Consider the following 23,336-nt stretch of genomic DNA (forward strand, 5'->3'; position numbering starts at 1 on the left):
TTAGACCACATCTCACCTTTGCTCTCCGCTCTTCAACTCTGCCCATAGCTCTATATTGCCTGTTTTTCCTCCTCCATATATATATATGCTCTGACACGGCTTTCACAAGGACTGAATAGGAGACAGAATGTTTTATCAAAGCTCAGGACAAAGTGCTGCCGAAGCAGCAGGTTATGAGGGTGGGTAATACTTCAGTCAAACAATAGAAATTATTAATTGCCCCGTTGAACATTTCATTTTCAGGTTGAAGGCGTCAAGATGGTCTTTTTCAACAGTGCTCTTTAGGCGGGACAAAAGGACTTCTCGGCCTGAATAGACAACCGTCTTGTCTGAGGAGAAAGTGCTTACAAATGTGCTCCAGCATTAAGTTTCCGCTGGCATAGAAAAGTTCCCTTCAGACAGAGAGACGGACGAGCGCCTTTTGAGCCCACATTTTGATTTTGGTCTTATTGCATCTCACAGTAAGAAGCTGTGCATTGTTGACAGCGCTAGATGGAAACAATACTGTTGCTGTAAGGTTTTTGCGTTGACAAAAAGAGACTTTTATCTCATGCGCTCCATAAATCATGCCCAGCTTTCCCACTGCAGTTGTACGTGACAGCTCGGCTCACGCTGTGTTTTATGTCGTCAGGAATACACCATCGACATCTTTTTCGCTCAGACCTGGTACGACAGAAGGTTAAAATTCAACAGCACGATGAAGGTTCTGCGTCTCAACAGCAACATGGTCGGGAAGATCTGGATCCCAGACACTTTCTTCCGCAACTCCAAGAAAGCCGACGCCCACTGGATCACCACACCCAATCGCATGCTTAGGATCTGGAACGATGGACGAATACTCTACACCCTCAGGTAAAAGATCAGGGATGAGATGAGATAGTGACTATAAATCTTCTGATATTTGTTATTCATCTGTAACCGAATGTTTGATTCTAAAGAGAATTGAAGTTGTAGAATCATTTGACTCGCTACAATTTTCTCACATTAAAAGATTTTAAAAAAAGTAAAAAAAAAAAAAAAAAAAGTTTTCATAAATCACAATGACAGAGAAGATAATGGGGAGTTCAAAATGTTTTTACATAAACAAATAGTTATAGCAGTCTCGGCTGAATAAAGGAGAAGACAATACCATTGACAATATGGGGTCACTAATCCTGTTCACATCAAAGTTTGACTAAGAACTAAAAACTGTCGCATTTTGTCTTTTATTTTTGTGTTATTTTGTGATGAATCTGTTGCCACTAAGGTGCTTCTGGCTCCTCTGGGTTCATCACATCCTAATAGAAAGCATTCTTAAGTACCCAACCATTTAAAGGTCTCTCAACATTAATGATTCATGAAACTGATTATCCTGAACAGACCCTGGGAATTTTTTTTTTAACTTTAAGCATTTTTAAGTTTGACATTAATTAACAGGCAGGAAGTCTGTCTAACAGCATGAAGCAGGAAGTTTGTAAGGTGACAAGGGAACACGGAAACTACATTGCCCCAAACTAATGACTCATATTTGTGAGTGCTCTGGCATGGACTGTGTGGTTTTAAAGACAGCATTTCAAATTTTCCTTCTTTTTCTTTTAGTAATTTAAGTGTCTGAATTGCTTAGGATGGGTTTAATATTGGAAATATTATACTACTCCAAACCTGACAACATACTGTTGTTAAGTGTAAAACTTGAGTAACTAAAGAAGAAATATGTGACATGTAAAAAACAGATTGGTAGATTGAAGGGAATTATTTATTGTGCTTATTATCATGTTTGCATGCCATCATAAATACAGCGGACATTTGCACTGACACCACAATATATCATCAGTGATAATAAGAGAGAAAGTGAAGTCCTCTGGACTCAATCAAGCCGTGATGGATGTTCTCCTATGCAGAACACTACCCCTCCACTTCATTAATTTGTTAAGGAACTCAGAACGTAACCACTGGTTAATTAGGATGACCGCTGTGATTCAGAGCACAATGATACATGACAATAGCGAGTGCATGGATGGATAAAGTCATTTAAGGTCATTCACTCATTAAGAGGAAGTTTAATGACTTTGCCTTCAAACTCCCTCAAGTGTGAAAAGAAGAGACAAGTGAGTTGCTGTGAAAAACATCAATTTAGATTTGTGAAATTCTAATTAATAATTCATAGTGTCACAAGTGATAAGGTCAGGTTTTCAACGGTCTTTAATACAAACAGTTATTTTGTCATAGATTGGTAAGTATTATGTGTGGAGTATATTCAAATAAACAATTTATTGTGTTTTTGTGTCAATGGTTCCAATTTTCGTGCCTCTGCAGATTGACGATCGATGCCGAGTGCCAGCTTAAATTGAACAACTTCCCAATGGATGAGCACTCATGTCCCCTGGAGTTTTCAAGCTGTAAGTTTGGCTATATGCCGATACCCTACCTGTCTTCCTCTGTCTCATCTCAAACAACACACATTGCACTGCGGCCATAAACAAGCGACATACAGAAAGAGCGAAGATATAATTTAAGGTACAATTATGCAACTGGCCAATTTAAAGAATTCAGGCTGCAACAGTTTCTTTCAAAGCGCTCCAATCAATGTAAAAGTCAGATTATACATATGCCTAATTATGCATGTATGAAATTAGGTATGCATGCACTGTACATACAGTATGCAGAATTGTGAGTGGTCCAAGCGAAAGCAGGACTAACATTGGTAAAAAGCAACTCCAGTACGTAGATGGATATCACTTGGTTCTCAACACCTGCCTTCTTTAATCACTAAAATTATATTTCAGTCTTTAAAGAGCTCTGTTATAGATACATACAAATATCTGAATGTCTTACAGTATGAAAGAAGTGCAAAAAAAACCCCTGTTTTTAATTCATTCATAGTATGTGCTGGCATTCAGTAAAGGGATTTAATAATAGGATTCTCATTGCCAACTCGACCAAAGGCACTGCTGATTGATTTTTTTTTCCTGGACTTTGTCAATATTCTTCTAATAGCCGTTTCAAAAAGTGACATGAGTCCACATGAGTCAGTCCCTCCATGTGAGGAGTGGATGGGGGGTAAGTTATGCTAATGAGGCCGCTATGGATCTACAGAGAGATGCACCATGGGATATTCACCAGAGAGAATGCTTCCTAAATAGCTCCAGAGCACAAGAAAGAGAAACCGAGGGGGTAGCAGGCCTAAAAATAGACCAGAAGCTTTCATTTAAATTTGATGAAAGCCATGGATGTTTTCAGAACTTTGAAAATTGCTTGATGTACAGTACATGAGCTCAATTTCAGTAGGAGCAGGCGGAGCAGTGTGCAGCAAATTTATCATGCGGCATATTTTCTCAACACGTGACGGAAAGCAACAAAGCATGGTAAATTTCCCAGTGCAACCGCTTGTGCAGTTGCTTTGACTACAGTGAGTCAAGATCAAACCGCACTATTTTGTTTGAGAACTTACAGATACACACGGCACGGTATTTTATTTTCGTTTGTATTTTAATTACAGTAGCTTTTTTTTTTTTTTTTTTTTTGACAACATCACAACTAGATCTTAAGTGAATTCATGACATTGAGGTCCAGGAGCATTGTTGTTCCAGCTTCCCAAAAGGACAATGAATGAATAATGTGTCCTGGATGCATTACCAATGAAGGAACAGACTGCTTGCCGTGCTGGCAGGCTATAATGTGGCAAATGGACAGCACCTTTCATCCCCATCTCCTTTGAGATCTAGCATTACTGGATGTCTGAGAGCACTTTAGTCATAAAATCATTTAAAGTTCGCACTGAGGAAAGTCCACTTGCATTATTCAAGCCACTCCCTCATCGGCTGCACACATAGCTCATCGCTCATCGCTAAACTGAAGATTGCACTAGGCTGAAACCTAAAGAGAATTGGCAGGAGATCATTACAGTCAGACGTTGACACCTGTACCGGGGAACGTTTAGTCAGGTCCTTGCTATTAGTTTAAAAGAAGATTAACTCTGTCCTTTTTTACCAAACTTGGATGGCAGACAGAAACTCAAACCTCACAATTTGATTATGATAATGCATCTGCTCATCCATACAAATCAGCTTTAGACGAGTAAGATTACTATTGTGATTCTCACAACCACAGAGCATGCAACGGACATAATACAATTACAGAAATCCCTCTCATTGCCGGTCATAGATCGATGTTGTAATTCTTCCTTTTAAGTCAGCTCAGTGTTTCGGTGGAAAAAAAAAAAAAAAACTTTTCTCTCCACAGATGGACTGGATATTTTGTCAACACGTTGTGCAGAAGTCTATTATATAATGGTTCTTTCATGAAACAGTGTATTTGCAAGCTAGCTGACGTGGGTATGGATTACTCTAAAATAAAACAGACTGTTCTGTGTTTTTGTTTTATATTGAGCAGTGTTGCACCACACTGTTTTTTTTTGGAACAGAGGGCATATCTAAGCAGACGAGTCTTAAGACATTTCCTAAAAGGGATGAATGTTATACTCTTTGAAAAACATTGTGTCGTTTTTGCACCAAGCTTCTCTCCTCTCGGAGTTTCAACCGAGCTCAGTGTCATTCTGCCGGCTCTCTTCTTCAGATGGCTACCCCAGGGAGGAGATTGTGTACAAGTGGAAGAGGAGCTCTGTGGAAGTAGGGGACATTCGCTCCTGGAGGCTCTACCAGTTCTCCTTTGTGGGCCTGAGGAACACGTCTGAGATTGTCAGGACCGTCTCAGGTATGAAAACAATCTGCTCTTTTTTCCTAACACAAAAAATAAATACTCTTATTTATTCAGTAAAGTTAAATGAATACATTCTCTCTTTGCCAGTGACACCCTGAATTTCACACGTGACAGTCTTGATTTATCTTATACGCAAGTGCTGCAAAAACAGGGATGCCTATTACTGCTGTACACTACGTAACATTCACGTCTGGCATGCAAAAGCATGCAGGGTAATCCTTCGTGCAATTTTATAAATTAAAATGTTTGATGCATCACTATTGTTATCAGGCTCAACCATACATGCTCAATCTCTCTCAACAATGATACACCTCTTCCAACTCTGATCAATAATTAGCCACTGCTGCAGTGTAGACTGATCTCGTCTTTCATTTGTTGCTACGGGTTACAACAGGAACTTTTAGAGAAGCAGAGATATGGTCCATAATGTTTTTTGCCCACTTTTAGCTCCCAAAGCCTTCAAGTAAAATCCATAAGGGTTACCTGCAGCCTACTTCCCCCGCAGGACTGACAGACAGATTTTCAATAGAACAATTTTTCTGGCAGAGTGGGACGCTCAAAGGAGCTATGGAGGCACTGTAGGAAGTGGACAACTCTGTTCCAACATGGAATCCCATTCATGCCAATGGATATTGCTCACTTGACTTTTTCAGTCCCCTTCATTTTGGCTCATGCAACATTTGCAAAGTCAGTCTCTTGTCATCTTGCTTGTACGCATGAATTATAAGAGTGGTTTTAATCACAAGCGGAATAATATTATGTTTTAGTATACAGTATTTTCTGTATACTGTCGTATAATTATTACAAAATATTGACTTTTTGCGACATTTCTCTCACTTCTTGGCTCCATTCATCTATTTTAACCGAGTCAACTGTCCTTCATTGCAAGGTCTACTAACACAGGCGGATGAATTTTGAGAACGTAGTGCCGATTAAATAACATGAAGAAGGAACATGTGCATTCTTCAAGTGGTTTTATGGTGGACTGACTGGATTCCATTCAGACAGGATATGAGAATATGAATGTTTGCTGGAGGAAAAACAGCTGCTTTCCCTGAACACTGCTGATGTTCCAGAGAAAGACTAAAACTGTGTTTACATGCATATGCTTATTTGTTTACGTTTATATTCATGAGGTGTCTGCGATTAATGTACGCAACGCTCTGCATGGAGATGTATGCATTTTTTACACTTGTCTCTTGTGTGAATCAAAGAAAGCCTGCCGCAGAGATTAACTTTGCCCAGAGGAGAGTTCACTCTCATTAGATCAGCTGCATTATCCAGAGGGGCTGAACATTTAAATAAGTTTCTAAGATGTACATCCAAGTGAAAGTCCCACTGTTTAATTGCTTGGAAAGAAAAGTAGCAATTTCAGGATTTATAAATCTTCAATTTTAGAAGTTATTTTGTTTTAAAAACAACTGTCATTCGTTTCCCTAACAACATCAAGGTAGCGGACGTTTCTTTTTCAGCTCGAACTCGGCTCCCATTTTGTGACTTATTCAATTCATTCAGGTTTATTTGCCTATCTATCACCTCAGTGGGGTCATTATTCTTGCCACCCTTTGCAGATTAGTATGTCTAGTCATTTAGCATGGTACTTTGCTTTCAAGATAAAAGCCCAGGATGTGTTGTGAGATGCAGGTGGCTGAATTTAATTCTGGGTTTTATATTCTCTATTTACTTTGGAGACATGTGTCCATGTGCTTGAGTTTTTTTTTTTTTTTTTTTTTTAGCATCGCAGGTGTCATTTATCGTGATCATTTTAAAAGCTGCACTGTATGTATATGCACATGAATATACAGCCAACTTTGGAGCAGTTTATAATGCCAGATGGTGGAGGTGGAACTCTCTCCTCTGATGAACAGTTAACTTGGAGGTCATACTGTATATTGTATTGTTTTGGAGTGTTTTCTGGGGGTGTAAAAGCTGTTATTCCTATTAGGTAAGCCATTCTTTTATACATGTGACAGATAAAAGCTGTGACAAAACCCCGTGAACCATCTGCATTTACAGGCTGTTTTTTGTGTGGTTTTTTTGTCACATTTAGTTACACTTAATACAAATAATTGACTGTCCTCCCGCAATGTAGGTTATTATTTAAATATTTCTGAATAAATACATAATTACGTCAGATACACAGAATCAGATTTCTGTCTGGGTAACATGCTCATTTTTCTACGCAGGTTGGGAAATACACAAAAACATGCTTTTATGCACTCCTGCACAAAGCAGCCATATGAGTAACTGGATTCACCGAGGCGGTCTATAATTTGCTGCAGTTCAACAGTGTCACAGGAGTGTAACGAGCATACAGACGCATATACACAGAAAGGGGGCAGAGAGAGTATTTTGGCATAGATCAGTTGCTTTGCAGGACCAAATATTTGAACCGCCGTGGGGCAAGTTGATTAAAAAAAAATAAAAACTGCACGCAAATTTCCGTTGTTGTTTTTTTCATTTTTTTTTTTTCCTGTTTTGATCAAAACAGTTTTCGAGTGACAACATGAAAAGGCAATCTGTGTAAGAAGCTGAGCTGTGGTGGAGAATCTGCAGAGTCCTCTGACTCTCTCTCCCTTTGATCTGGTTTGTTATTTCCACAAACGGCCATCTGCTCTCTTGTCAGAGTGGAGAACCTTGACTGTGGCTGAGAGACCTCTTGTCTCATTTTGCAGTCAGTTTGGGTATCTGACCTGCTTCAAGATTCGTGAACACAACATCTGTCTCAAAACGCAGTCGGTTATGGCATTATAATTACCCAGTCATCTCAAGCACTCTTCATTCAGCGGATAGAGCTCCTGAACATGTAGTACCATTTTTGAATATGCTGTACCATTGTCAGCTCCTTTTGTGCATTTTAAGTTTCACAAACATAATAACGGTAATAACGGAAACATCTTATGCTGTGGTGTCTGCTTTACATCTGTGATCACTGAGGTGATACATCCCCTTCATTGACAGTCATTTTGAGCTAAGGTTGCTGTTTACTTTCTGTGCAGTAAATTCAATATAAATCCTGTTTGACCTCCGGAACTGTGCAAAAGTTTAAGATACTAAAAGTAAAGTAAGGAGGCTTTCGGAAGTAATGCCTTGGAATAGATTTGGTGCCTTTAAAATAGCCCCAGCTCTCTTGCGCACAGTTTTTCAATGTGTGGTAGGTAGGAGCCTCACCATCTGTTGCAGGACTTCTTGTTCTCCTTGTTGCTGAAGATAGTTCTTTATATGTCTGGATGTACTGCATGTCATGCAGCAGAATAAATTTAGGACCCTATCACGTACCTCCCTGACAGTTTTACTTGATGGATAACAATCTTAACATATAAACTGCCTAAAAAGTTTGCATAGTAGTAAGTATTTTAACGTAAATCAATTCATGATTTTAGCCTCTGGTATTATAAACACATTGTCTTAATCCTTTTTTTTTTTTTTTTGCATATGCGTACAAATTTGTATAATGAAGTTTATCTGTTATATGCATTTTATATATATATATTTTTTAAATTTATTATGTCCGCTAAAATGATAGGTTTGTATTCTCATTTTAATGTGATGCTATTAGTACCGGATCTTTAGACGAAAGGTGCTTTACAAACAGCACGCAGTTTTGACTTTAGTTACTTTTGTTGTTGTTGTTTTAGACACTGACTTAGGGTCAGGTGTCATGACACTGTTGCATTTTCTAATTTGGACTTTAGGAACTCTGTGGACCAGTGAACATAGTGACTGTCGAATCCGTGCCAGCTAAAAAGGTGGCACTGATGTGTCTTTGCCCTGTTTGGTGGGATATATTTAGTTAAAGACGGTCAACTGAGGGGAAAAAACATTATTTCAAGCACTATGCTGAATCAGTTAAACCGACTTGAAAAGGTCAGGTTAGGCAACAGTGGGACACATAATGGTAAGCTAAGCGGACAGGCAGGCAGGTGAAGTGGCCTGACCCAGACAATGATGACTGTAGCAAATAGCCAGGGGAAAAGATGACCTCTCATTTTGTGAGACAAGCCAATCTCTCCCAGGCTCAACTTGTCACACTATTCCACTCACTTAATATCTGCTCGTATTCTCAGAGTATGCTATTTTATTGAAAAAAAAAAAAAAAAAAAAAAAAGATGATAAAAAAGTGGTGCATGATTACAGAACAATAGAGTGATATAGTAATGAAAGGGGGATGGGGACGAGAGGGGGCGAGAAGGGGGCACGCCATCTGCTGCTCTGATGCAGTTGTGTTGTTGCTTTTTATAAAGGCTGTGTCTGTTTTTATTTGGTTTCTCATCCCTCCCTCAGCCAGTGTCCAAAGGCTTGGTCTCTCAACATGCCACTTCACATCAAGGCTGCCTGTACTGCCTGGAAGGCTATACCTGCATTTACAAACACAGACGCACATGCATTTGCATACACGCACACACTCGCAGGCCTTAAATTAAAAAAAATATATATATAGAATAACACTGCTGCTTGTGGAAGGACCCTTGAAAGGACACAAGTGGACAGAAGGGAGGAACGCGTAAAGGCGATATAGAGGATTTAAATGTCGGACAGTCTTCACACGAGGTACACAGCTGATGTTGTTAACCTCAAAGTTAACCCCTTCGGTGACGAGGTTAAGCTATGCTATGAGCTCTGTTGTCACCCATCTGCCAGGCTGGAGGTCAGGTATGATCAGCAGACAAAGAAAAGGAAGTGAAAGGCTCAGAAAGAGGAGGAGCAGAAAAGTGATAGGGCAACAAAGGAATGGAAAAGGATGGTGGCATTTTATCGGTCCTGCAAAGAAATATTACAGAACAGAATCCATGCTACACACATTTACGAAGGTCGAGTGTATAAGGAGGGGAGGCTGTGAATAAAAATGTGGATTTTACTGTAATTTCGCGACTTATGTCTCAGTAACAACAAAAACAATACTTTACAAGCATCCCGTAGCATTGGATTATTGGTCGTTTTTTTTTGCAAGCAAAGGATCTGAAATTTTGACACGAATTAGCTTATCTAGCTCTGACTCAAGGATTTCAACTACCATTAAAAGTATGAAGTGAAATGAAAAGCAGCGGGCTTGTGTATGTAGTAACTTTACACACTCTCAGAGCCTGACAAAACTAAAATGTGTCACGTTTATAGAACATGACACATCGATGGTGTCCAATTTTCATCAACAGCGGTGTGATCGCATTAATAGAGAGGTGCAAGTGTTACATAGATAGAATATGGGTAAAGCAACATGTATTATGAGGGGAGGAACAAGTTAATTATTTCATCAAGAAGCGGGTGATTATTTTGGTTGGTGTTGTCGTTTTTTTGGTCCAATTCCAGTGAGTGTATTAGTGCATTTACATTAAGCATTAAATACAATCACAGGGCTGTCTCTGCAGCCGTTAACCATCTTCCGCATTAGTGGAATAAATGAGCATGAAAAAGTATTACTTAGCTGGGCAAGAGGCTTTTCCTTCCAAGCATAAAGGCAATCGATGCCATTTGCCGTCTCTCTTTCTTGCCTTGCTACGAGCCTCGCTTTCCTCAACGATGAATCAGGAGATGGTTTGAGCAGGACATGAGGTGGATCATTTGCTGTCCTTTTAGCTCGGCACAGATGTACCTTGTGTGCATCAGCCAGTGGTACACATCTGTGTGCTTGACGGTATGAGTGCTCTGGTTTGCGCTTGTGTCCATGAATTATTGCATGTTTTTTTTTTTACGTCCATTTGCTTGCATGCACATTTGAGCGTGCGCTCTCCACTAAATATGAGCCTTTTTTTTTTTTTTTTTTGTATGTATTTGAAGCTATTCTTAGAGTGACCTTCCAAAAGCCATGCCACGCAGCCCTGTTGTCTGTGTGCGCCCGCCTGTGTGATTCAGTTTGAGTGGAGAAAGCCCAGGGACACATCAGTGGCCTTCTCCCGATTACGGAGCTCCACAGTTTCCAGATGATTCTTTGATGGGGCAAATCTGGAGGCATTGTGGTTGAAAGGAAGTGGCTCGACGAGAAGAGAGTCAGCAAAAACAAATACATGAACATCCATGCACGCAGTCGGTATAAACACACTCGCATAAGCACAGTCACTCTCTGAGATGCTCGAGGATTCCCCATATAGCGTGGCAGAGTGCATCATTGTTCTATCTTTAGGCCCTTGGTGATGTGAAAGGGGACCTAAACAATAATTTCTCAGCTATACAAAGACACTCTCTCTCCCACAACTAGATTAGGGTGAATAATAATACGGTTCTGCTGGAACAAAATAATGCACTACTGAATGCGATGTCTTCAGATGATAAAATACCCTGTGATATAGATGCCCAGCTACCATGCGTGCTTTGCTATGTGTCTCCATTCCTCGTTCAGTTATCACATTTGGGTCAAAAGGTATAAACTATATAGGGATATATAACATCTGCTAGGGTTTAATCAAGGCTGTGTTTGGTTTTGCACCACCAAAGAACAAATCTGTTCTTTGGTGGTGCAAAAAAAGAGTGAGAGGAAAAATATGTGGCAATTCTGTCTTGGCGTAAGGAGGTGTGTAAAATCCCCCAGTGGTGGTGTGGAAATGGTTATGCCACACACGGGTTCAACAGCAGAAATTCTAAGCAAATTAAAGGAAAAATGTTACCAAAAAAAAAAAAAAAAAAATTACAAAAAAATGATGCCACCGAGACAAGAATGCTTGTCACTGCCTGCCTGGTTTAATCAAGAAATGATAGAGGGAGACAAAAAGCAATAAAACCAAAATGCCCATGTTTTTTTTTTTTTAATTGTTACTGAGACACTGAATCCCTGATCAAATAAAGCACCTGTAAACGCCCCATTCATACTGTGTGAAATTATTTCACTTTCCAATGCATAATTTGCACCTTGATGAGTAACACTTCATCATCAAAATAATTCACAAAAACAATCGAAAAAGAGACACGATACTGGAGACGAGATGATACAAACGTAATAGGAAGAATATGATTTTATGTTTGTTCCAAGGGTTTTCTGTCATGCTCGAGTTAAATTCAATTCAATTCACACACAATGTAGAAGTGAAACTACAGGTTTCACTCACAGCATGTTTGTAAATAACACCTTTATTTTGTAGTTAAAAAAAAATAAAAAAAAAATCTTACTACTAACTAAGAACAGAAGTGAAACTATTACACAATATGTACAGAATAACTTATTCTTGATTTTATGCTGCATATGAAAACAGTCATTTAATCGCAGTAATAATATGTCGCGTGTTTTTTTTTATTCAATGACGATCGCTACGTTTTAGAGGTTTAGCTCTTCTTAAAGGTTGAGAAGCACGGAAACAATCCCTTAGCCATGGTGTGACTCTGTTGCTACACTAGCTGCTCTCTCTAATCTCCCCCCCCCCCCCTATCTTTTCTCCCTGTGAGTTCTCCCATTGCTTCTGGGTGATAGTTGTGATGGGCAGGAGTGGGAGGAAAAACGCTCTGACTCAGCCAGAATCCTCCTTTCGTGAAGTTAAATACCAATTTACGCTCCTCCCCATCCCTTTTCCAATGCTCCATGCACCCCCCCCCCCACACACACCCACCCCACCCCTATGCACTAAAAGTATTCACATTTACAAGTGTTTGCTCTATATCCACCACCCCCACCCCCCGCCTCCATCACACACGACACACACACACACACACCCTTTCTCCTTTCTCCCTTGCTCACTCTTGCAAAGAGATGATTTTTATTCTGCGCCCCGTGTATTCCTCTGTCCTACTTTTCACGCGCCAATCCCCTCCCCCCATTGGTTTCGCTCTCTTCCTCTCTCCTCTTTCCGCCTTTCCTCGGTTGACAGTCTAATAAGCCAGTAATTAACACCTGAAAACAGGGAATGGTGATAGGTCATAGGAGAAAGAAATTGCTTTAGGAAAATAAGGCTCTTGTTTTCCTCGTCATCGACCACCACCTGCATATGAGAGCGCCCGGGGTGCGCAGCAAAGGAGCACAGATTTAGAGAAACGGATTCCTTTTTCTTTTCTTTTTTTTTTGGTCTTTGTAGCGTGTTAGATTGTTAGTCCTCTCAGCGCTCTGTAAAGGTATTTGTTTTTTTCATGGTGGACAGACCATGAAGCACACAGGAATACGGATTGAAGACTGTGACTGAAGGCTGACAAATAATAATAATATCAAAGCTATCCCTTTGCTCCATTTCAGCATCTGACTAGGGTCATGAACTCTGCTACCTTAATATGTGAACGTAACTGTCCACGTTTTCAAAAAAAAAAATTTTTAAATCCACTTTGACGACGCCAAACCTTTCCGCAGCCGTAGTTGCAACATGAGTTTGAGGGCGATAAACTAGGACACTGGAATACATGGACTACCAAATTAAAGTCCTCTCGTTTGCAAAAGAGGGAAAGCAAGTGGATGTAAATAAGTGACGTTGTTAGTTCCTGTTTTTCGGTTGAGATGCTGCCAGGCAAAGATGGAGGTCATGAGGCGGAGAGATGCATAAAGGATAAAAGAGGATACAAAAAAAAAAAAAAAAAAAAAAAAAAAAGGCGAGAGACAGAGAGGAAAAAAACCCCAAAAAAACAACAACAGGATGCTCAGCCAATACCAAAACAGGTCAAAGCTGTCAGCGATGCCGTTTTTGGAGGATTGTGTCCTTCTTGACTTCTGTGGGTGCAGATATCATTCAGAAACAGAGTTCTTACTAAAACAGTACAGAGTATTGGAAGGTCAGCCCTGAGCTGATGTATGAGGTTTTAGTTTTTGACAAGGAGAGGTTTTTTTTTTTTTATAAACCTGAAGGTGCAAGAAGGGAGATAGTCAAACATGTCCTGTAATTCAGGATGAAAGGTTTTATTGGATGTTTGAAACAATAGTATTGTTTCTGCTGCTATGATGATAACGTACTGCTACTGTTGTTGTTGTTGTTACTACTGCTTGTAAATAGTTTACTACTTTCTGATTCTATTTTTTTCCTCCGCTACTCCTACTTCATCTGTGGTGCGGTATTAGTGCGACGCCCTAGCTTTTTGTTATATGCCCATTAAATGCCTTTAGCTGTGTAATTCGGTGTTATATTTGATAACGGATCTATGAGTAGGTTTTGTGTTTTTTGGTAAAACATTTAAACTTACAGTTTCTGTTTTGTTTTTGGTCAGATAGGACCAGCAGCTGTGCTCTGGGACATTATGATATAATTAAGCATTTTCCACTAGTTTCCCAAAATTGTATGAACCAAATAAACAAATCAATAAAATCAGTTGATGCAAATAATTGTATTTTACAGCTCTACTGTGTACTATAAACAGAATAGAGGAGGGGAAAAAAAAAAATCTGATCTTATACTTAAGTAAACTACAAATACCAGAATACAAAATGCTCAATTCAATTACTCAATTCCAAGTAAAATCACAGCAAAGTAACAAGTAAGACCTGTCAAATGAATGTGGTAGAGTAACTAACTCCCCTACATCTCTTCTTGTGAAGTGTTGGGGAAGTTAGGGCAATTATTTAAAAACTACAGTATTTGATTTAATGCAGTGACATTTCCCCTCTAAAAAGACATAATACAAGTCTTGCACCATATCACAAAGTAAGAAAGCTGCGATACACAAAGACCTGAGTGGAAAGTGTATACTGTTAGATATCACACAGTATTCCTGCTACAAGTTTTATTGTAAAGCTGAACAAAAGGGCTTCTTTTTTCAGAGATGTGCAGAGTAAGGGGAATTTTGAAATCCTAGTGCAGCATCTGAGACTGCAGCCCACATCGAGTTTGTACATTGACATTCTCATATCTGCAGGCACGTACAAAATTAACTTCAATGCTCTTGTTCCTGTTGAGATGGACGGAGCCAGTTTAGAGGCCAACAGCAGGTCAGAGTTGATGCTACTCTGTGGAATAATTCTTACTAAGCCAAGCCCTCGCTGCTCAATAAACTGTTATAAAGTTTCAGTCAGCTTATTAGACTCGGGTAATATTCTGCAACCCTGAGTTTCAAAGTAATTAACCATGAGGATAGAGTTTTTGTGGGATATTCTGTGGCTGGTTGGTTAATACATGGCACAAGGGGATAAATCTCAGAAGTGCCATGAAAACAAAATGAGCGGTCTCCCATGAATCTTAATTATAATCATATTGTACAGCTTAAGTTAGTTTTTCTGTAATTGTGGTATCACAACTCTTCATTATCAATATTTAGTTTCCATATGTGGCTGAAGATATTACCCTACCAAGCCTTGAGTAAAGCACAGCACATCTTATCTGTGCATATTATGCTAATGAACGTCACAGATATTCTAATGTATCAGAGGCCTATTACAGGTAAGTTTACGAGGCTGCAGTGAAATTAAATTTCAAGTCATCTGAGCGTGGACTCTGTTTACTAAGAGGATTACCCTGCCTTGACGCAAATGTGCCACCTTCAATGAAACTGTCCATAAATCTGTCTGAGGGGATGAATTGGTAATATGCATGCGAGATAACTGGAGTCATGTACGATCCTAAGCACGAGAAGCACATTGGCTTGAGGTGTGCTGCACTAAAAGTAGTTTATTTAAGCTTCCATTATTTGGTATTCAGGGCAAAGAGTTTTGATTACTAAGGTATTTAAAAAAAAAAAAAAACATAAATCAGTGCTGTGGTTTAGGGCAATGCAGTCAGTATGTCAAATATAATTAATTATATTTCAAAGCTTAAAGCCAGCGATCCAAAACTCTAATCTATAAAAGCACAAAGCCATCGGCACAAAAAAAAAGGGGGCCTGATTGTCTTGTCTCATAACAATGTTTTTTCTGAGCTTATCCATCCAATTTAGATTTAAACATCATTATTGCTATTGTAAAGACCAGTGCATTGTGCCATTATGGGTGAAAAATCATCCTGAATATATCCTGTAATAGCCTGATTTTTTTTTTTCAGACACCGCTTATGATTCATTAAAGCATGCATTACAGTAAGATGAGATATCGCACATGTTGACTGCTTCCTCGAAGTGATTTCAGTGCAAAACTCAAATTCTTCCGTGACAGTGCAGCGAGGGGCTCAATGAGTCACTACAACATATTGTTTTCATATTCTCAATTTCATGACGTGATATTTAAGAGCAAAGTTTATCATCAATTACAGTCTGACTAAAGGTGGGTTCTGGGAAATCTTTTTTGAAAGCTAAATCTTTAACAGTTTCTGCCGTGGCCTTTTTTTTTTTTTAACACTTGATCGTTTCTCAGTTATAAATAAATATGTTCAGTGCTGTGACGTCCTTCCCTCTGATTTTCCGTTTGAGGCTCAGGCGGCTTTTCTGCTTTAGCTAACCACTCTACCTTTTTCTATTTATCTCAAACAAACTGCTGTTTCTACTGTAGCATACTTTTTATGTTTCTTCTGAAACCAGGTAGATCAAACAAAACATGAAACATGAAATAGACATAATTCTTGCGTTATATCACAGACAATGATATTGATATGTTGTTGAATATTAATGAGAACAAGTGTGACTATTGTCCAGCTTTCTCCTTCTGACTAGTTGTCTTAGAATGTAAAGCCACGTATCCATCCCTCTTTTTTTTCCAGGTTATTCATATATTTTTTTATTACTTTGCAGGTCTTCTGTCCTTTTTTTTTTTTTTTAAAGATGCACAAATAAGTCTAGCCATGAGTGTCGTGACTGTTGAGTGAGGATCCTGTCACTAGGCCAAAAATGATTTGAACGGAAAATAAGAGCAGCGGGGAAAAAAAAATAGGTGACATATTTAAGCCTGGGAAAAAAGGAGCGTGAGAGTTGAATTTTAGAACTTCAAGCTTATGTAATGAGCGTGAATCGCATCTCTTCTCAGTGTGTGAATAAGAAATAATGAAGCCATTTTAAGACGAGGTAAGCTGGAACGCAGATCAAATGAGGAGAGACGGGGAGAGAGGTGGTGAATGTCTTGGCCTTGTTTTTGATATATAATCATATAATATGATGGAAAAAAACTTACTAATGATGTTTTGGTTGCCTTAAAAATACTGAAAATCAAACTATTTAGGTGAAGAAAGGAATTAGACAAGATGTTTGTCTGAGATTAAACAGTTTTCATAGAAAAAACAAAAAAGGGCAGTCTTTTTTTAGATGGTAGCCTAAGCTGGACTGGACAATGTTATGTGGGCCTCTAGTACACAATTAAAACAGGACCATAATGAAGCAACTGCATTTTTAATTAGCTCACAGCCCTCTCTTAGAGGGTCCTTGTGTCAAAAATAAAGATGGCTCATTATTTTTGAATAGTGATTCAATTATACCAAATTAAATAGATTATGCGACTGTCCTCTTGTTTTCCTTCCCCAATTTTTTTTCCTTGCGCCTGGTTGCAGTGCGTTACTACCTTCAGGAGGTGACAGTAATGCAGTTAAAACTGTCATTAAACAACAAAAGGAGTAAGAGAACACATTACTACCAGGCGTGTGTCGCTGTGAGATCAGATGTTACAGTACAAACAGCGGAAACGTTCGAGGACTACACCAACGTCAAAAAAAAGTTCTGTGTGGAACTGCTTAAAAAACAAAAATGAGGTGCAGTGCAAACTCTGCCAGGTAAAGATAGCATATTGTAAAACTACCACAGTTATGCACATTGGCACATGTCATTTGAGAACAAAGCACTGAGCAGACAGTCCACGCACTGATCAACAGTTATTTGCTAGTTCTGTTACCAGACAAAGTAACGTTGATGTTAATTGTTGATGTGCAGAGCAAACAACAAAAGACACGGCTGTCATCAGTTTTGTGGAAAGCGAGGCCTTTCAGAGTTCGATGGCGTTTGTTGTGCCCGTGTTTACGGCTCGAGTTGAGTTTCTCTCTTTCTGTGTGCGAATGAGTTGATGTGGTCACCGCTCCTTGTCAAAATTGTACTTGGTGTGAAATCTTTACCAGTGTGGCTGCACAGCGTATCCCTGACTAACTGATACACAACGAATCTAGTATTCTATCATAGAAATGCTGGTTTACTACAAGCATGTGACATCATGATCGAACACAATCCTTCTCTACTTTTCCCCTTTCTACTAAACTCATCAAATAATGGCTAGGAAAACAGTTTTGGCAGCTTCTTACTACCTGTCACGAATCCCATAAACAGCCTTGCTCTCAATAATTTGAGAGCTATTAGTGTGTCTGAGGAAGGGATAATCATCTGTCCCTGTCCCAGTAAACACAATGTTAACAACAAGGCAATCAAACTCTGCAGACTCCCGCCCGGTGTTTAATCATGCTTCCGTGTTGCCGCAGTTACTCACCATGACAATGCTGTGCCTTTTTCTTTCTTTTTTTCCCTCTCTCGCTGTGACATCATCTTGCCACCCACTGTCGGGTAGGAATAGCTGCAGCGGCCTGTGGAGGCAAAAAGCAAAGCCATGGTAACTAGTTAATCGCTCACATATAGCCCGCAGTCATGTCACAGAAAGTGGTGAGTTAACGTTCTCTGTAAGTATTGTTGACCCTGGCAACCAACTACGGCATAACCCGGGTCATTAGCAAAGCCACACACACACACACACACACACACACACACACACACACACACACACACACACACACACACACACGCACAATAGCATCCGCTGTCACCTCTGATATACATGACCCCTGACAGGAGAGGAGCTCAGCAGGACAGCCTGTCAGCAGCTTTGCAATGTGTCTGGCGGTTCTGCCTTCATTGGATGGCCAGCATGTGCCTCAGGTCTCCCCTACCCATCCATATCCACACCAATTTACAGCTGTGCTGCCAGCAGAATGATACTCTCATGTGACAGTTTTTTTTTTTTTTTTTTTTTTTCATCTGGTCCACAATCCTGAATTACAATGTTTCAATCTCATGAACTCCCCTGTGGCTATTCTGCATTAAGATCCAGCCACACAGAGATCAACATCTCTTCCTGCAGGTTTAACACTCTTATCAAACACAGAATGTTACAGCAATTACTGTATTCTATTAATAATAAAACATCCATCTTCGTATTTTCACCGCAGTATAGCGGCTCACACTGGAAGAGTGATCTTTATTTTTCCCCCCCTATGCTGTGTGTGTGTGTGTGTGTGTGTGTGTGTGTGTGTCTAATTTTGTTAAGTGTGTTGTCTCTGCGGCTTTTGACAATAAGGCAACACTGTTTTTTGATGAATGATCATGCCCGCCAAGTTTTTATTGCTTTCTGTAGATTACATCAGCTCGTAGTAAATCGCTTTTGCCAAAGAAAATGTGTTATCCTAATAAAAATACTTCAAAACATATCTTTAATACCAACAATAGTTTTGAGCTGTTGTCTGCATAGTTGATTTTTTTTCACACTGCTGTCATCAGCATTCTTCAATAATGAATTATAAACAGAGGGGACTGGGTTGAATTGATAGCAGTGTAATTATAGCGAGAAGATAGATAGGATTGGCAAAATTTGAACTTTGAGGAATTTTAATAACGGAGGCAAAGAAAAGAGTGAAGGATGAATGCCTTTCTCCTCAGAGATTTGTGTGTTTTTTTATCACTGGAGAAATTAGCACTCGATGTTGAGCGGATAAATCTGCCTGAAGAATCACTGGAGATGTGGGTGTTGTTGGATACGCGCGAAAGGTTACGAGATCGTAGCGTCACGTGACAGTTTTTTTTTTTTTATATATTCACTGTTGATCCACAAGGGTAAATTCAACCTTAGTGTTAACACCCTTGTAAATAAAAAAATAATCATAAAAATGCTTTCTATAGATGCTGTGAAGGTGGAGTGTGAACAGTGTTGTGAACACACCCCATGAGTTCTAGCCAGTTGGATTGAGGGCTCCAATTAGGAGGAATGTAGGAACAAAGGCTCAGACGTTTGATATCCCAGCTGCAGTATTATGAGACTGACTTTTAATACGACACACACACACACACACACACACACACACACACACACACACACACACACACACACACACACACACACACAGGCGTGCATCTGTGCAACCATCTACCTTGCATGTGCATTACATTGAAGTGTGCAGTAATACCTGTAAAACTCAAGCTTTCTTCCTAACAAGTACAAAATGTACAATATTTATGTAGAAAAAAAAAAAAAAGCCTGAAGCTGAATTTGAAAAAAATAAAACATCAGGTTTCAGTTTTTATTTATTTATGTGTTGTAAAACAACAATAACAAGACAAGAGCAAAACTAGTTTGAGTGTATGTTTAGGGGTTTCAACAAGGCCGAGCGTGGGGTCAAGGGCAACACTTGGTTATAATCGCAGATAAAGTGAACGTAATCCGTGTCAGAAATGAATTCACAGGGACAGCTTCATAAACTGTGTCGAGGTGGAGAATTATTAACATTTAAATCCCCTATGTGTATGATTCTGAAATGTATGACTTTAGCGACCTCTATTGATAGTTATGCACACTAATACACACCCCAGTAACTCTCCACTTTGCACAAGTGGGCCTATTATATCCATTTTTTACAAACAAAACATTTGATTTCAATGTATTCTGACAGCTAGTAAAATCACATCAAGACTTTACACTCCAAAGTCCACAAAAGTCAAACAAATCTGTGTAATGTAAAGTATTCACAATTTTGTTGGCTGTTTTTTCTGAAGCACTAAACTGTTTGCTCCCCATTATGTTGTGAAATCACTTAAGCCAGTAGGGGAACTGGAAACCATTTTGTTTTGAGTGTAATCAGGAAGTCATTAACAAGCCGATGCATTGCTAAAGGGCTGTAATGGCAGGCGTTCTGATACTGACACATAATTCTGCCAGGACGAAGGGCATCGGTCGATAACGTCTCCTCAAAGTGTCTTCCTGGCAAGTGCTTTGGCCCCTTAATGAAACTGGTGAACAGATGAGGAGAATTGTAGGGTAGGAGGAGGGTCTTACACCAATTACCTCACCCCTGTGGCGGAAACTACATTATCGTTAAAGGAATGTGAAGGCGGCTTTGTGCTGCTGACCAAGCTGGAATAGGTGTATTAACCGGCAGTTTCTCAGCTGTCAGGGGTCTCAGTTTTGGGCCCCTGCTAATGTAATGTTAATAAACACAAAATAGTGGGCTGTGAGACCCCAAAGAGCAGCTGTCATGTGTTTCCTGTACTCCTACAAATCCAGGCAGTGCACTGTAATAACCTGCGCACCTGCCTGCGTCAGCAGAAAGCACACGTTTTGATATGAACAGTTATGGTTGTGCTGCTGGGGTTATTGCACTGGGTTTATTTAATGACGCTATCAATGGGCGGATGAATGGAAGAGGTGCATGCTGGGATAAATCACAAAGACTTGGTCTCCGTCCAGCCACGATGAGGACTCCCGTACACAGAGCGCACATGTTGGTAGACATAATAAACACCGACAGTCTCCTCTCTTCCTCGCTCTGTCTCTCATTAACGCACAAATACGCAGATGTTGGCGGTTTTTCAATAAACTGCAGTGTGTGTTGCGAGTCCTTTCTCATGAGGAATATTATTAGCCAGCTGTTCGTTCCCCAGCTGCACAGGCTCGTTCACGTGACATGGGTGCTTAAACAAACACGCACACCCACCCACCCAGCCGCCCACCCACACATACACACCACACACACACACACACACACACACACACCTAAAGACATATCTGAAAGAGAGTACGTTTGTGCCCTGCAGGTTACAAGCCTTAGCGAGAGGGCCGGGGGGAGGTTTCCGACACTTTAATTGTCTGATGTTAATCAATTAGCAGACATCTGACTGAGCTGGAGGCCAGTAGTGAACTGTCACTAAACTCACAGGGACAGACAGGTACATTGGTAGACAGCGAAGGACAGTAACTATTGGCAAGCATGTCTGCATTGTCAAGCTGGCAGGGATGCCATTGCGTGTGTGTGTGTGTGTGTGTGTGTGTGTGTGTGTGTGTGTGTGTGTGTGTGTGTGTGTGTGCGTGTGCGTGTGCGCGCACATTTTAAACAGGCAGGCCAGATGATCCATACTGTCAGGGTCAGGTCTATCTGGGCTCAGCTAACCTCAACCTCTTAATACCCAACATCTGCTTGGGTCAGCCAGCTAGCCCAGAGATGGCTCATCATCAGCTGGATGCTGGTGTTCATGTTCCAGCTAACTACTGGCGGGAGACGAGGGTTTGTGTGTGCATCCAAGCAGCTCCAGCTCTGTGAATCACTCGGTTTCACTTTGGATCTCAGGTTGCCTTGGGCAAACATGCAGTGAAGATTTTGGTTACACTGCACTATGTTTTGAAGACTTAACAGTTTTTTTTTTTTTTTAATTTATGCCTGGTGCTTCTTTGACCGTAACAGATCCATAAACTGGGGGGGATACCGTCTCGTAATAATTTTCTTAAAGTAAGGACTGTGAAACAGTTCTCAAGACTAATCCCTCTGCCATTTTTACACTACATAATGAAATGAATGTTATGCCTCGTGTTCTTTATATCTCTGATGTTTTATTATATACAATGCCCTCATTCTTTCTTCCTTCTCTTCTTTATCTCTGTCCAGGAGACTATGTGGTGCTGACAGTTTTCTTTGACCTGAGCAGGAGAATGGGCTACTTTACCATCCAGACCTACATCCCATGCACACTTATTGTTGTCCTCTCCTGGGTCTCATTCTGGATCAACAAGGACGCAGTGCCTGCCAGGACGTCATTAGGTAAAAAAAAAAAATAATAATTACGTTATTTCTTCTTTTTATCATTTGTTGTTTACAATGATATCAGTTTGAAAACTATAAACTCCACAAGCAGAAACAATTTGATTTGCATGTCTTTTAATTAACTGGTTTTACTTTTTTTTTTTTTGTATCTCTCGATTCTGAGAAAAGTCATAAATCTCTGCCATTCTTTGCTTTAGTTCTTCTTTTCTTTTTTTTTTTAATCAGTCCACCTAACGCAAACACAGACACTCTGCAGTTGTGAGGTTTATTAAGGCCATCCTCATCTTAATTACTCCCTGCTGCCAAACACATCAAGACCCCCGTGGTTGTCACATACCACCTCAAATTGTACGGGGTCTGCTGAAGCTTCCTCTTTCCTGTTTTCTGCTTTCCTTTTGTTTTCTCCTTCTACCTCCTTTTCTCCTCCTTCTTTTCCCGCTCTGAGATGGGGCAGCTGCTTAGGAATCTAGTGCATCTTGATTAGAAGAGCCTATCCTGGCGCATATGTTTGCATGCATGCCTTAATGAAGCATTAATTATGCAATACAGCAGGGAAGATGCAGAGATGCAGCCTCAGCACAATATTAATGCAGGTGGCCTCTTCACAGAATGCAAAAAAGGGACGCAGAGTTAAAAAAAAAAAAAAAAAAAAAAAAGGAAGGCAAAAGTGAGAATTTCAAGGAAATTTGTCAGCATTTGAACTCGCCCTTGGCGTCCAGTAGACATCCGCTGGAGTTCTCTCGTGATGCAATTAAATACATATTGCTTAGTCAGCTTTCCTTTTTACCCCCTTAAGGCTCGAAGGCCTGACCTCGAGTCCATGCGATGTGATTATTAGAGAGTAATAGTGAGCAGAACTGAGTGTAAAACAATCCCTAAAGGCAGAAACCCTTATTCTACCTCACTACAATCACGACTTTGTCTGTGATTAAACTCACTAAAAATAGCTTGTTTTCTTGTCTCCTGCTTCTGGAGCTCCAGACATGATTTGCAGTTGCAGTATTAACACTATGAATTCCCTGCTAAAATTGTACCAAGAGTCAGATGTCT

General features: G+C 39.9%; 1 protein-coding gene across 5 annotated transcripts in view; it reads left to right on the top strand.

Annotated features, from left to right (window-relative positions):
- The window catches only part of gabrg2 (gamma-aminobutyric acid type A receptor subunit gamma2), a 50,381-nt gene that overhangs the window by 17,204 nt on the left and 9,841 nt on the right, over positions 1-23,336 (top strand). For all 5 annotated transcript variants that reach the window (XM_069717873.1, XM_069717891.1, XM_069717863.1 and 2 more), the window contains exons 4-7: positions 632-852; positions 2,296-2,378; positions 4,555-4,692; positions 22,131-22,283. In XM_069717873.1, the coding sequence (XP_069573974.1) occupies positions 632-852; positions 2,296-2,378; positions 4,555-4,692; positions 22,131-22,283 (595 nt within the window). The remainder of the gene's footprint in view (positions 1-631; positions 853-2,295; positions 2,379-4,554; positions 4,693-22,130; positions 22,284-23,336) is intronic.

The sequence above is a fragment of the Brachyistius frenatus genome, unplaced genomic scaffold, assembly GCF_029030835.1.
Source record: "Brachyistius frenatus isolate BFR_SWC_R1_liver_20210118 unplaced genomic scaffold, ASM2903083v1 Contig_5, whole genome shotgun sequence".
Classification (NCBI taxonomy): Eukaryota; Metazoa; Chordata; class Actinopteri; family Embiotocidae; genus Brachyistius; species Brachyistius frenatus.